Source organism: Danio rerio, chromosome 7, assembly GCF_052040795.2.
Source record: "Danio rerio strain M-AB ecotype USA chromosome 7, GRCz13ab, whole genome shotgun sequence".
Classification (NCBI taxonomy): Eukaryota; Metazoa; Chordata; class Actinopteri; order Cypriniformes; family Danionidae; genus Danio; species Danio rerio.
Window position 1 is genome coordinate 71,844,733 of NC_141027.1, and position 16,233 is coordinate 71,860,965.

The following is a 16,233-nucleotide window of genomic DNA, read 5'->3' on the forward strand; positions in this document are numbered from 1 at the left end:
GCAAACTGATCAGACACCTTAAAAACACAACAGCGAGTCCAGAGGCTTATAAGCAGCCTCAGGGAACACATATTCATCACAAACACTCTCCGGTATTCTTAGTTCTTTGACGCACTTTAGTGTTGGCACAGTCTGTGTTGTTCTGATTCAGACAGTGAGTCAAGAGTGCTAGAACTGAGTGTGAAGAATTGGATGACAGTCCTCACTTAAATCCTTATTTGAATAGTGGCCAGCATTTGGAAAGCACATCATATTTTTCACCAAGCATTTTTATAGGCTGTTATTTGACTTAATGTTTGGTCTGGGTATTTTTCTGTTAAAGTTTTAAGATTTCCTTTCCTTTAAATAAAAATTAAGTAAATGAAAAAAGTAATGTAAATTATAATAATGTAAATAATTTATACAATTCATATATGTATAATTTAAAAATGTTATATTTATTATATAATTTATTTTATTTTAAATATATACAATATATTATTATTAAATAATTTACTACATCAAACAAATATATATATAATATATAATAAATATATAATATATTAAATAGAATGAAGTTGCATTATTATTTAAAAGTTGTTGCATTAAAAAAATTAAGTAGCATTATTTATTTTTAATTTATTGCAATAAAAGCAGAAGAAAAGTAGCATATGATAACAAGACAGCGAATTCATTCTGCTCATGGTTGAATAATAACAATGATAAATGTTGATGTAATTAAATTCTACTATTTTTAAAAAAGGTTTTACGGCTCTGTAGCGTTATCACATTTCATTGTTCATTTTACAATCTGAAGTTGCAATCTTAAAATGCAATGTCAAAAAACGAAATTATCTATTTAGAATCGTTAACCCTGACATACAGTCATAAATTACTTTTTAAAAGGTATAACATTTCATTTACCAGTACATTAAACATTAACCCTACACTAAAAATATTTAATTTGGCTATTTTGATAACTTATTGATATCAGAGGATTAGCTATCAAGTTTTGAAGATAGTTTATTCATCCTAAAAACCACAAAACACAGTGTAATAACTACAGCTAAAACATCTGTAAAAACTAAAAAATTTAATGATAATTGCATAAATTAGTTTGTATATATTAGTAAAACATTACACATTTGTACATTTTTATATACAGTGCTCAGCATATATGAGTACAACCCACCAAAAATCTTACATTTTAATTAATATTTTCTATAGGAAGCTTTACAATACTGTATTTGTGCATATACATCAGTTTAGTCAGTACTGAAGCAAAATCTGGAGCTTATCTAACAAAATAACTTATTAGTAGGCCAAATTTATATGTTAGGGCAGGGGTCATACTGAATGACCTGGTTATTGCATTAATTCCATCAGGTTAGTCTTCCTTGATGACTTGGGCATAATCCAACATGATAATGCCAGTGAAGGTTAGTATATATTTTTGTTTTAATATGATTTCTATAGGAGGACAAACATTTTTAACGTTTTCAAATGCTGTAAAAGTGTGTAGAGTTAATATTTAATTTCAACATTTCTGTCAACGAAGATTTGCGTCATAGCCTGCGACACAGGTTTCTATCAGCAGGGCGGGATGCCAGGCAGGTGGCTGTTGTAAACAAACCGGGAGATAATAAAGCATGGAAAGCCGTTCACAAATGGTGACCAACCACTTGATTTCAGTGGCTGTTTAATCATGAATGCTCATTATGTATTTGTAGCCAACTTAGTCATTTTTATAGTAGGCTAATATAGCTACTATATATACACATACAGCATGTGTTTCCTTCATTATAAGGCTTATATAAGGCTTTACATTTTTTGCGGCTCCAAACATATTTGTTTTTTGTTTTTTTTTTGGTCCAATATGGCTCTTTCAACATTTTGGGTTGCCGACCCCTGTGTTAGGGAAAAATATTTTTTAAAAGGGTTCAAAAATAGCTAAAGTCAAGAGAAACAAAAAATATATAACCTTTTGTTGAAAAAAAATGTTGTTTGTAATTTTTAAATAAATGTGTAAATCTAAATGTATTATCTTTCCATTTCTACAGATGTTCTGTAACTAAAATATTATTTTTATAAATAGCTCTGTTTAATAAATCTGTTTTGTTTAAACGCACCAATATATATTATCCATATTCACTGAGAAATGGATAAAAGTATTCATTTTCAAAATGGGCTGTACTAAATTATGCTGAGCACTGTATATTGAGTTTTTTTTTGGACACATTTCAGTGTATCAAATCTCTAGAATATTCTGTTTCACTCAAAATATTTCACAAGTAAAATGCATAACATGACTGTATAGCTGTCACTGATCCAGCTGTGACGGCTTACATACCTTTAGCAGACATTTCGATTGTTGTGTTAACAGATGTTTTGTTTGTGTTGTCTAGGATTATATCGACACTGAGGCACTTCTGAACAGTGAGAATGTAAACCAAGAGGCTTTGCTAGTGTATGCACGTGAGGCAGCCGACTACGCCACACACTACCAGCTGCCCACCCTAGATTACGCCATGAACCACTGCGCGCAGCCGGACGTGGCCATGTTCGACTTCACCAGCATGTACGCATCCGAAAACGCCGCTCTGGTCAGGGAGAGGTTTGGTCATAGTGTGCTGGTGGCTCTAGTGGGAGACAGTCTTCTTGAGGTGATTCAGTCATTACCATCATTCTTCTGTACTTATGTATACAGTATGTAAAAACAAAAAATAGGTCACACTTTATTTTGATAGTCCGTTTGTTGAATTTAAGTTACATTGCATCTTCATGCCAACTAATTCTCAGTAGATTAAAGGTAGGACTTCTAGGTTGGGGTTAGGGTTAGTGTAAGTTGACATGTACTTGCAAAGTTTCTTGTAGTCAGTTAAATGTCTGTTGAAGGAGCAAAACAACAAATATTAAGCAGACAGTCTAATACTCAAATGGACCATCAAAATATAGTGTTACCAAAAAATAATAGGCAAATGTGTGCCCTGGCTTGTAGTCTTTGTATACCTACAAGCAGTATGGCTTGTTGCCTTTTGTGTGTTAAACAAATAGAGTGGTATGACGCCCTTTTGCACAATACCTCTGACCACTGTATTAATGACTATTCTGGCAGGGTCAGTTTGCTCAGTGGCTTGTCTGGTATAGATATGATTCAAGAAACCAGGTAAAACAAAATCAAAAAAAGCAGTTTGAGGTAAAATTAGGCAACAGCAATGATGATAAGAAGCTGATATATTTTGAATTAAAAACAAAAAACTACCAGAAGAAATAGCCCCCGGAACGAATTTTGAGGTTCCCAAAAATGTAGCCCAGGGCACATATTCCCAATGAACCTCGGTTGCATTTTTCACTAAAAACATAGTTCTAAAGGTCCTGTTGACTTGAAATTTTAACCAGATGGCAATACCAACTAAACCAATCAATACACAACAAAGACAATAAAACATGAAGAAATTGTATAAATGGTGTATAAATGCATTGAAAGCCCAGAAATCTCTCAGTAGTTTTCAGCAACCCTGACTCTCTTCAGTGTAAATGAATATTAGCTGCTTCAGTCGAACATCTACATAACCAGATAATGAAAATTAAACCAGGATGGACATTTCAGCAACACAATGATCCCAAACACAGCCAGGGAATCTCTCAACTGGTTTCAGGAAAAGAAAATAAAGCTGCTAGAATGGCCCAGCCAATCACCTGACCTGAATCCAATTCAGTTCAGTTAATCTTTATTTCTATAGAGCTTTTTACAATGTCAATTGAAGCAGCTTAACATGATGAAATTTTAAAATATTAAAACTGCGTCAGTTCAGCTTTACCATTTGAAGTTCAGTTTACTTCAGTTCAGTGTAATGTAGGTTGTTTTCACAGCTGCTTTATTTAGTTCGGTTGAATCGTACTAGAGTTCGTCTTCTCTCTTGTTGCGGTTCGTTTGGGCAGGTGTGAATGTAGCAATCGCACTCGAGTGCACCCCAAAAGGGGACCAAAAAAGGGTACAAAGACCTCCTTGAAGAGGTGGTCTCGGTATGCTTTCAAACAAACCCTGGAGTGGTATTACACAGCGAATTATTCAGAGTTTTGTTTTGTTTTGTTTTATTTGTGTTTGAATTGTTTGGGTATTTACCAAAAGTCTGGGTCAATGTCAGCAGCTGCTTTAAGAATAATTTTACCAGGAAAAATCATGACATGTTCTATACTTATTTTACTCACTGTATACTGTATTTATGATTGTTGACATGATGACTGATGACATGTTTTGTGGGTGTCTCTTTCACTGTAGCCCTTCTGGCCAATGGGGACAGGCTGTGCCCGAGGCTTCCTTGCAGCTTTTGACACGGCTTGGATGGTGAAAAGTTGGGCGCAGGGCAGAAATCCACTGGAGGTGCTGGCAGAGAGGTCAGTAATGGCCAAAATCTCATTGGCAAACTATAAATGCACATGTTTTGTCTTTATTTCCATATTGCTTTTACAGTGTAGATTGTGTCAAAGCACATTAACATAGAAGTTCTAGTAAATTGAAACTGCGTCAGTCCAGTTTTCAGAGTTGAAGTTCAGTTTAGTTCAGTTCAGTTTGGTTTAATTTTCATTGCTGAAATTCCAAACACTGAAGAGCAAATCCATCAATGCGCAGCTCCATAAGTCCCAAACCAAGCAAGCCAGTGGCGACAGTGGCGAGGAACAAACTTAGATGCTGTTTAACTGTTTTGTCTCTAGTGAAGCTCTCAGTTTTTCCACTTACAAAGTCCATCATGTAAATAGCAAATGCGCTAAGGTGTGACACAACTGACTCTTAAAGGGAATGGGAGATGAGACTTTGGATTTTTCTCAAAACACACCTAAAACTTATTAAGACTAAAACCCAGTTAGACCATGTGCCACGCCGCAAAATTATTTTTCCGTCCTTAAAATAGCAAAAATGAATTCTGACATGCCCTTAATGCTTTTGCGCCCTGCACTTTGGACTTTGAGCCTGGATCGTCAAAATAGAAATGTTCATATTTTGGAGACAAAATGTCCCTTAATACACACACAAACATTATTTTTAGAGATAACTTGATATTAGTAATTTCATTAATGTTTCATGACTACTTTAATTCTTTAGGATGACTTAATGTGTAGTTGTTTTGTTGTTCTTTTCTAGGGAGAGTCTGTACCGATTGCTACCTCAGACAACACCAGAAAACATTGCCAAAAACTTTGATTTGTACACCATAGACCCTGGAACTCGATATCCAAACCTGAATTCAAACTGTGTGCGGCCACACCAGGTGAGATAGCATTCATTCCTTCTATATTCATTCATTTTGGAGTTTAGGAGGGCTTTGAATATGGCTCATTCATTCATTCATTCATTCATTCATTCATTCATTCATTCATTCATTCATTCAATTAATTTTTATTTATTTATTTTATTTATTTATATATTTATTTATTTATTTATTGTTTATTGTTCATTTGTTTATTTATTTATTGTTGTATTTATATAACTTTTTTATTTATAATTTTTTCTATTTTGATTTGATTAACCATGTATTGTTTTGTTCATTTGTGCATTTATTTATTTGTCAGTTCATTATTTATTATATTCATTCATTTATTCATTCATTCATTCATTCTTTCATATTTTATCATATTTTTGGGGTTTAACAAGGCTTTGAGTATGGCTCATCATTCATTTATTTTGTTCATTTATTCATTTGTTTATTTATTTTTATTATTTTTGTGGTTTAATTGGGCTTTGATTTGATTAAGCGTTCGTTTGTTCGTTCTCTCATTTATTTATTATTATTATTTTTAGGGTTTAATTGGGCTTTGATTTGATTAATCGTTCCTTCGTTCGTTCGTTTGTTTGTTTGTTCATTTATTTATTATTATTATTTTTAGGGTTTAATTGGGCTTTTTATTGATTAATTGTTCGTTTGTTCGTTTAGTCATTTATTTATTTGGCTAATTGCTAGTTCATTTATTTGTTTGATCATTTATATTTTTATGTATATATTTATTATTTTTTTATTAATTATTTTTTTATTTATCTCTTCATTTGTTGTTCATTCTATTGTTTGCTGGTTTATTCATTCATTCATTCATTCATTCATTCTTATTTAATTATTTATTTTGTGGGTTTAACAAGGCATTGAATATGGCACGATTTCATCTTATATACATTTACTTTCATTGAATCACCCATTGCTGTATATCCTTCTCTTTTGCAGGTCCGCAACAATTATATCTGTGGCGAGATGAAGCTGTGCTCTCTGGAACGAGCCTCCACCATCCGACGTCCTGTCAACTTGGCTAGGAGAGGTTAGACAAACCTTCTAATCAGTCGAACACTGAATCTATAATTATCCTCAGCTCTTTTACTCTGAGTGGACCATCCAGTTCCTCAAGAGTTTCCATCACGCTAGGACGTACGGCTGAGATTTGCATATGATAATCACAGGCTAGGAGAAAAACGGCACGTAACTCTGATGAGTGTTTACAGCATTCCTGCCTCCAGAAGATAACAGGCAGCTCCTGTTTTTAGGAACGTTCTCAACACACTCCTCCTAACATGTGGCAGGTTCAGGGGAGAGGCAGGATTTATTTCTGCTGAGGGAAGTCCAGCCAGGCTGAGATTTGTTATTGCCTGCAGAGCCAAAGTGAGAAAACTGCTACCTAAATCTGGAGTTAGAAACGCTCCAGACATGGTGCACAAAGCAATAACTCATCCAGAGAATGATTTGTGGTGTTTCAAACCTGTGTGACTTCATTAGTTCCATGAATCCTAAACAAAGGCATTTTGGGGAATGTTTATGCTGTTCATTTATATTTAATAAAAGGTCTTTTATTACTTCACTATAAAACGATCATCAGCATCTTAAAATCCTTAAATACTTGGGATTATTTAAAACATGTGAACATTTATATGTATTTAAATACAGTATGTATTATATCTTCTTTGCATCAATTTCCAAAAAAACAAATGACAACTTATGTACGGTGTTTCTAATGCATAGTCTATGGGGCAGAACAGTAAATTTGACGTTGCTCTCTAACTGTAACACTGTAACACACTGAGTCCAAATGCAGTTTATTGAGTCAGGCAGGCAATGGTCAAAGCAGGAGCAAACAGAAGCATGAGGGTAATCCAAAAACATATTCGGGTTAACAGGCAAAATGGTTGATACAGGCGGCAAAACAACATAAACAAGGGTCAAAAGCACGGCAAGACTAGACAAGGGAGCGCTTAGAAATATTACAGCAAACAAGACTCAGTCCTGTGTGTGTGCAAGTGTGGTCTATGAATAGCCCAGGATATCAATCCACGATGAGCTTCCAGCTGTGTGTTCGTAATCAAGGGGCGATCTGAAACTGGTGTGTGAGTGAGGTGACTAATGGGAAATGTAGTTTAGTTCGGTGGCAGAATTGTAGTTTGGGTGATAGTGAGTGTTTTTAGTCAGCTGGGGATTGTGACAATAACGCCATTGTAGAGATTTTCTTTTATTATTTCAGCAAATTTGATTGAACAAAAAATGATTTGTTGTACTCTCCCATTCACTACGCTCACACTTTACGCAACTATGATGATTTCAGCTACTGAGAAACTTGGAAATGTGAAAAGGGTTCATTAAGAAGATGCTACAAACTGCTAGAAAATCTGACATTTTATTATTATTATTTTTTACACTTTTTTAAATTGTATTTAAACAGCAACATTAAATGTCAGAATACAGATATGAATAAAATATGATGACAAGCATCTAAAAAAAAAACAATGTGATGGGTATGCTATAAAAAAAGTTATGTTGTTCCTTTTTATTCATGAAAAAAAACAGCATGAACATTTATTAAAGTACCTTCTTTTATGTTCAGTGGAACAAATAAGGTCTTTCATGACATAAAAGCCATAATGTGATCAAAAAGTGAGCTGCTGAACCATAAAAGGTGCAGTCAATTTTTACATGTATACAATTTAATACTGTTTTCCATTTTTAAATTTTTTAAATCCTTAAAAAAATTATTAAGTGCTTAGCTTAGTACTTTTGTGCTCACTTATTAATAATAATTCAAATTATAATCATTAGTGTAAACAAATTTTAAATATTATGAAATATTCATGAGCAAAAAAGACATCTTTCAAAAATGCAGAAGTGTTTTAAATATTCCAAACTTTTGATCAGTACTGTACATAAATAAGAAATAAAGTGCTGTAAATGCACTTTTCTGTAGAACTTCTTCTTTTCTTCTTCCTTTTTGAGCAAACAACAAGAAGTATGAACAGAAATAGCATACTTCTATACGCTCTGGTCACACTGATGTTTCCTAAATCAGTCTCAATCAAGCCTGTCTATTCTTGCTGATCTATTGTGCTTGTTGACACATGGCTATACTGCAGCTGTCAGGGTGACACACTCCACGGAAACAATCAGAAACAGTATTATGTAAGAGGAGGATTATGCTGCTCTGAGATTGATGAGGCAGGTTCAGACACCTGATGAAGAGGAGACGTCACCTTGACTTTCATTCCACTTCAAGGCTTGTGTCATTAAAGAGATAGTTTATCCAAAATTACATCATCATTTACTCTCCCACATGTGGTTTTAAACCTTTGTGAGTTTCTGATAGATAGAAGATATAATATAATATATATATATAGATTAATATATATATATCATTTTTTTACTCTAGATTAATCTCGATCAATTTTGGAATTAATCTAGATTAAACTGGCTCATTTGAATTCTGCCGAAGGCATTCAGAATATGTGTGCTACCTAAATATTAAGTCTTTGAGAACGGTTTTCTCAAGCCAGGTGGCGCATTAGACCAGTGGTTCTCAAAGTGGGGGACGGGACCCCCCGAGGGGTCGCGGAGCAATGAAGGGGGGTCGCCTGGTGATTTCCAAAAATCTATTTATTTTTATTAAACCATAAGAATTAACATATTTTATCCATAACTATACTGAAAATAAAAATAGTCGTTTATAGTTACTATATACTATATAGTTACTATAGTAGCTTATAGTTACTAGTTCTATTGGATTGCGACCCCTGGGGTAATTACATTATATTAAAGGCAGCAATAGCGTCAGATGCATTTTGATTTTATAACATCAGGTTATACTTTCTGGCACATTTAAAGCACTGACACAAATTTAATTGGTGTGTCTGCGTCATTGCATGCAAGGTCTCTGTATTTATTACCACCTCAGAGGATATTGGGGGTCGCGAGTCACTGGCATTGTTATTTTGGGGGTTGCGGGCTAAAAAGTTTGGGAACCCCTGCATTAGACCACGGCTCATCTCCTGTTTCCAAAATCTCAAACTGCTTGAGAAACTATATTACTAAGATAATTGGTGATGAAAATAAATGTTCAATAAGATGTACTTTTGTTTACTAACTGTGTATTCAGTTAAACATTTTTTAACTGTCAACCTACATAAACTTGAAACAGCGATTTTTGATTACCTCAATCCGACTGAAATTATAACTGAACTAAACAGAAATGGAATTAAGACGCGTGGAGTATGCAGATATTAGTGGCATATAGTAAACACGCGATCAGTAAATACCATTATGTAGGACTTTGCCATAGTTTCCGATAAGATCCACACATGCGGCTGTCAGTAAAGGGCCGCACACACACAAACACACACACACACACACATTGTGAAACGCTAAAGTTTTTTTTCTTTCCATTTGGCGTGCGTTATTAAATTCCATAACACTCTCACCAGTCCTTACTCCTTTTTTTATGTCTAATACCCCAGTTTGTCACTTGAATGCATGAATGAAATTTTGTTGAGTTAAAGTGAAACTGGCGAACTGCAGTTAAAGTCAGGCTTCCTGCTGATTTGATTATCATTATTGATTATTTAAATATCAAGGTGGAATTTTTTTATCGTACGATAATAGTCTCACATTATTGCAGCTCTTTAACACCGATAACGGTGTTAATATATATATATATATATATATATATATATATATATATATATATATATATATATATATATATATATATATACACTGTATATTGCAACCAGCATTTCTCAAAATATCTTCTTTTGTGAAAAGAAAAACGAAAAAAAGGTGACTAAACGATGAGGTAATTTTAATTTTTTCCTGAACATTCTTTTAATGTTTCATATGTTTAATAGAAATGTGGTAAATAAATTAACTAATAGTGATCAATACTTTGACATTTGGTTGGTTACTCTATTTGCAAAAAAAAAAAAAATAATTGTATTACAAGTTTAAAACAATCAAATAAAGTGATACTTTTAAAGTGAAAATTTTGTAAGTTTCTAAAAGTAATTTTTGCAATTTTAGCAGCAGATCTGAGCATTGAATGGCATCTGGTTCAAAATTATTTTTATTATTATTATCATCTTTCTTTGACAGATTAGACTGAAAGGTTTTTACTGAGGACATTCTAAGTATCTCTTTTCATCACTTCAAAATTCCGAAAATGCTGCAAACACCTAGAAAATCTTTTTTTTTTTTGTCAAGTAAAAAAAAATATAATCAGCCAAACTGATTATACTTCAGAAAAGAGAGATGAATAAATCTCTAAAGTCTGTTGTATGTACTGCAGGTGCTGCTGAAGTGCAGAATCAAGATTCAAGTGTCCTTGTTACACGTTCAATGTACTTAGTATAGTAATTACAATGAATTGTGTATAAGTACATGCAACTAAGCCTAAACTTAGCCCACATTCTAACCATAATCATATAATAAGTACATGTAGCTCATTAATATTGCTCAGCAAAACTAGTATTTGTATTGTCATTTAAATCTGAACATGCGAATTGTAAAGTGCCATGAAAGGAACTCCTAAAAGTTTATTTTAAATGTTTTTTTCCAGAACTTTTTTTGAGATGAAATAAGACGTTCTTCTATTTTGTGCGTTGAGCAGAGTCTGAGATCAGACCGGGTCGGTTGCTGACGTGGTGTCAGAAGCAGACTGAGGGCTACAGGGATGTGAATGTGACTGACCTTACTTCCTGCTGGAGCAATGGCCTGGCTCTCTGTGCGCTCATCCACCGCTTCAGACCGCAGCTCATGTGAGGCTCTTTACTTCTTTGCATCTTTTGTTCACATCATCCAAAAATGCACATACTAATTCTATGATATCATTAAAACATGATGTTAGCTTGTTATCATGTCCAGAAATAGATTGATAATAGATAAATTGGGGTATTAGTGTAGTGCCACTCTGAATAAACATAATATTGGTATTATCATGGCACCAATTGTAAAAAAAAAAATAAAAATAAAATATATATATATATATATACATATATATATATATATATATATATATATATATATATATATATATATATATATATATATATATATATATATATATATATATATATATATATCAGTTGAAGTCAGAATTATTAGCCCCCTTTTGATTTTATTTTATTTTTAACAGAGCAAGGAATGAAATTTTCACTGTATGTCTGATAATATTTTTTCTTCTGGAGAAAGTCTTATTTGTTTTATTTTGGCTAGAATAAAAGCAGTTATTAATTTAAAAAAAACATTTTTGGGAAAAAATTATTAGCCCCTTTAAGCTAAGTTTTTTTCTATAATCTACAGAACAAACCATTGTTATACAATAACTTGCCTAATTACCCTAACCTAGTTAAGCCTTTAAATGTCACTTTAAGCTGTATAGAAGTGTCTTGAAAAATATCTAGTAAAATATTATTTACTGTCATCATGGCAAAGATAAATTAAATCCATTATTAGAAATAAGTTTTTAAAACTATTATGCTTAGAAATGTGCTGAAACAATCTTCCCTCCATATATATATGTGTGTGTGTGTGTGTGTGTGTGTGTGTGTGTGTACTGTATTACTCTGGTACTATGTATAAAAAAGTAATGAATGTGGTGTTATGTTAGTACTATTTTCAAATATAAAATCCCAATGCATATTTTGAAAATGCCAATAGAAAATGCATAGTGTAAATATGACCCTGGACCACAAAATGAGTGTTTTTTTTTGGAAATCTAAAAGTGGAATGACAAATAACATCCAGTCAACTCTCCTGTTAGCTTTATCCTTCGCACACCGAGTTACTGTGCAACTCCAAACATGAGCAGGACATGTTAAAAGCACTTTGACCCTGTGAGAAATGGCAGCCTTTTCCTTTAGAGAACAGATATCCCTGCCACACGATCCTTATTCATCAAAAGAGAGTGACTTTTAAAACTTCTGCATTCCTGGCGGCGTGAGAGAGAGAGTTTGAAGAGCGTAACCACTTGTAACATTTCACACGCTTTATCAAGGGCCGTTTCTCAAGTCTGTCATCTGAGATTGTCAAAAGTAGCTTAAAGAAAACAGAGCGGTTTCATAAGCACTGATTGTCCTTTCTTAGCACAAACGTCAAGAGGGCAGCTGGTTTAATTCAGGCCCTATATGCCCTCTGTTCTTATCGCTCGTTTTTCTGCAGTGATTACGACTCTCTGAATGAGCAAGACTGTGCCAGAAACCTTCAGCTGGCATTTGATGTGGCCGAGAAGGAGTTTGGCATTAAGCCGTTCATCACAGGGAAAGAGCTGGCCTCGGGTCAGGAGCCGGACAAATCCAGCATGAGCATCTACCTCTCCAAATTCTACGAGCTCTTCCGTGGAACACCTCTACCTCCTTCAGGTACATAATAAACTTGGCTATTATACAGGTTAGCATACTCAGCAAACTACTACCAATGTCTATGTAGATTTCAAGTAAACTACTGGTTGGTTTGGGGTTGGTAACATTTTTTGAAATGTCTCTTGTGCTTATCAAAGCTGCATTATGCTCAATCAGTCTGTGTGGGTCCTAATGCCCCAGTATAGTGAAGGCAACACCATACTGTCAGTGAGCGCTGTCTTTCGGATGAGCCGTTAAATCGAGTTCCTGACTCTCTGTGGTCATTAACAGTCCCATGGCATTTCTCGTAGAGAGTAGGGGTGTAGCCAGGGTGCAAATTACAGGGGGGTTTGGGGGGGGGGGGTCAGACCCCCTAATTAACGCTTGATCCCCTGAAGGACATCAAAACAACATGTATTGGGGGAGGGGGGAGGATGGTCTGCCCTTTAATAGATAAGAAATACTTTACTCTGATCTGTATCTTAAATAATATTAATCATTAAAATTATAGATAACTTAAATATACATTTGACCACCCCTATAATGGTTCATACCATTGTGAATGAATGTTTGTGCCAAAAGAGTAAGGGCTCTATTTTGACGATCCAGGCGCAAAGTGCAAAGCAAAGAAAAAATCTGCTTTGTGGTGCATGGTCTAACAGGGTTGAGCTTATTCTCTTAATGAGTTATAGGTGTGATTTGAAAATAAATAGATCAGAGTAGAGATCTGCGCGGGACCAAATTTTGAATCCCGCTCCCGCCCGCACCCGCCAGGTTTTAGCCCCAACCCGACCGCTCCCGCTTATATTAAGAATTTATTGTCCCGCTGCCCGACTCGCCCCGTTTTCTGGCCGCCGCGCCCGATCCCGCTAAAGAGCGGGGGAGAACAAAACCAGAAATCCCCCAGCTATACAGTCCAGACAGCCAAGCTGTCTGTATAAACACACACAGCACCAAGCACACACAGACAGACCAATCTCTCTCTCTCATACGCGCGCGCGCACCAACACACACACAAGTACCAAGCAGACACACAGGCGTTTGCTGTTATATCAACTCAAAGGCTTGTAATACCATGTATCAAGTACCAATGTAATACCAAAAGGTTTTATATAAAGGTATATAAATGCTGAGTCGCGCCAGCTCCGGGCCGCAGCACACATTACTCTCAGGCCGATTCCGCATCTGGCCCGATTGATTCGGGCCGGAATCGGGCAGTGAGTCCACAAGCATCCGGAGTCTGGCAGCCGGAGCCGGGCTGAGTGGTAAGTCTCCGGCAGGCGAGAATCTAGCCGGAAATGGCCCGAGTGTATTTTGCTATCTGGCAGCAGATCTTAGCATGACACACACACAAGCACACACACAGGCAAAGCTCGCTCTCGCTCTCTCTCTCTCTCTCTCTCTCTCATTCGCATAGCAATATCCGCGATATTGCTAGACAGCCCGCTCCCATCCCAAATTAAACCCGTTACCGACCGCTCCCGCGATTTATTCGCAAATTTATCTGGTCGGGTCCTGCGGCGCCCGCGGGACAGCCGTGGGAATGCAGACCTCTAGATCAGAGTCTCATCTCCTATTGCCTTTAAGAGTCAGTTGCGTCGCGCCATAGCGCATATGCTATTTACATGGCGAACTTTGTAAGTGGAAAAACCGAACCCTTCACTAGAGAGAAAACAGTTAAACAGAGCATTCAGAGCACGAGAATAAGAGATAAGCCTCCTCATTTTTTACTTTTACTTTCACTCTCGTGGATAGGGAAATGTGTTGTACCCACAGACATCCATTAGCATTACATAATTAATTTAGTTTGTTAAGTGCAAAGATTTGTTTCAAAACTATTTCTAAATGAAGTTCTAATTTCCAGCAAACTAATAAATGAACAGCAAAAACAAAGTGTGGTCAAAAAAAGTTATTTAAATACACTTGCTATGCCCCATATGGTCTAAAACCTGACAGGTGGACAAATCTAAGCTTGTTTTTAAATAAAACAAAAATAAATATGCATATAATAAATAATGCTGCTAATAATGATTACACTATACAAAAGCAAATTGTCATAAATAATATATATATATATATATATATATATATATAAACATAAATATAAAAACCACTGCCTTCATGCCTTCTTCATCTCGGGGGGCTTTTTTAGTTGCCATTTCTGTGTGGAGTTCTGAGTGTGTTCACGTGGGTTTTCTCCGGGTGCTCCGGTTTCCACCACAGTCCAAAGACATGTGCTCTAGGTGAATTGGATGAACTAAATTGGCCATAGTGTGTGAATGTGGGAGTGTCTGAGTGTTTCCCAGTACTGGGTTGCGGCCGGAAGGGCATGTGCTGCGTAAAACATATGCTGGAATCACTGGTGGTTCATTCCTCTGTGGTGACCTCTATAATAGAGACTAATCAAAAGGAAAATGCAGTGTATACTATCAGTACACATCATGCTTGCATTACAATTTAAACACAGTCATAGTGATTCACTGAAGAAATAGACTTTGCTGTCATAAAAATATATATCTCAAGACACTAAAGATATATTACATTCTGTTACCTTTACCCCACCCCTGGGGCTTTAAAAACAGACCACAACCTTTTGTTTGGCACTGTCCAACACATAGTATCAGCTATAAGCGAGTCTTCCACCTAGTTTGAGTTTGCATAAGGTGTGTGTCTATTAAGGTAAGAGACGCATTTTTATCTGGCCTTTCATGCTTGAACAGTTTGTGTTACACAATTCCTACAGTCCCACAGTCATGCCAGGAATGCATGTCTGTCTGAAACCAGGTTACCGCCCTTCAGATCTGCACATCGGCGCAGTGCAGGAGGCTATAAATATGTCACATTATATGCTGTTTGGCTTCAGAGATGTTAAACGTCATGCCTGTGTGATCTGATGCCAGCCAAACTACACACATTCACTTTTGTCTTCCAGGAAACTTAAACTGCATGCTCTCCTGTGCTAAAGAGATATACATTTGGTTACAGTGCTTGTTTTTAGTCGTTGTTTACTGTCAAATGTCATGCAAATCTTTGTGGTGTGGTTTTTTTCTTTTGTAGATTCAAAGCGAGATGACGATGCAAATAATGAAAAATGTCCATCAGGCTCTCCCAAATCTGTTTACAAATCACTGAGTTTACAGCCCCGTAAACGCATACCAAAGGTAATTTATTACATTAAATCCCAATGTTTTGTTTGAAGAAATTTATCTACTTTTAAAGATTCACAAACTGAAAAGATTTAGCAATGATAAACCAGGAATTGTCTTACTTTGGGGTAATGGAAATGACTGTATTGCTTACAATTGGGAATCCAGTAAAGCTAACTTGGACACATGGATGTCTTAGCCAATCAAATGGAAGCTTTTAGTCTCCTTCTCTGTGTACAGCTATAGAGGCAGCATTAGCATTGGCATGCTTTTAACTTGGTCATGTGAAGCATTTTTTAGCTAATCAAAAATAGCGGCTTTTAGTCCCCTTCCATCCATACAGCCATAGAGGCAGCGTTAGCATTAGCATTATGTTTTTAACTTGATTACGTGAAGCATTTCTTAGCCAATCTTTTTAGTCTCCTTCCCTGCATACAGCCATAAAGTCAGCGTTAGCATTATGGTTTTAACATGGTC

The 16,233-nt window shown here is 35.6% G+C and overlaps 1 protein-coding gene across 50 annotated transcripts in view; it reads left to right on the plus strand.

Annotated features, from left to right (window-relative positions):
- Positions 1-16,233, plus strand: part of mical2a (microtubule associated monooxygenase, calponin and LIM domain containing 2a) — a 144,067-nt gene that overhangs the window by 80,179 nt on the left and 47,655 nt on the right. For all 50 annotated transcript variants that reach the window (XR_015496461.1, XR_015496460.1, XR_015496462.1 and 47 more), the window contains 7 exons: positions 2,385-2,642; positions 4,262-4,377; positions 5,123-5,249; positions 6,195-6,285; positions 10,882-11,029; positions 12,432-12,631; positions 15,668-15,771. Coding sequence is in view for 42 of the 50 variants with exons in the window: in XM_087262162.1 (XP_087118288.1) it covers positions 2,385-2,642; positions 4,262-4,377; positions 5,123-5,249; positions 6,195-6,285; positions 10,882-11,029; positions 12,432-12,631; positions 15,668-15,771 (1,044 nt within the window). In the remaining 8 variants the exon portion in view is untranslated. The remainder of the gene's footprint in view (positions 1-2,384; positions 2,643-4,261; positions 4,378-5,122; positions 5,250-6,194; positions 6,286-10,881; positions 11,030-12,431; positions 12,632-15,667; positions 15,772-16,233) is intronic.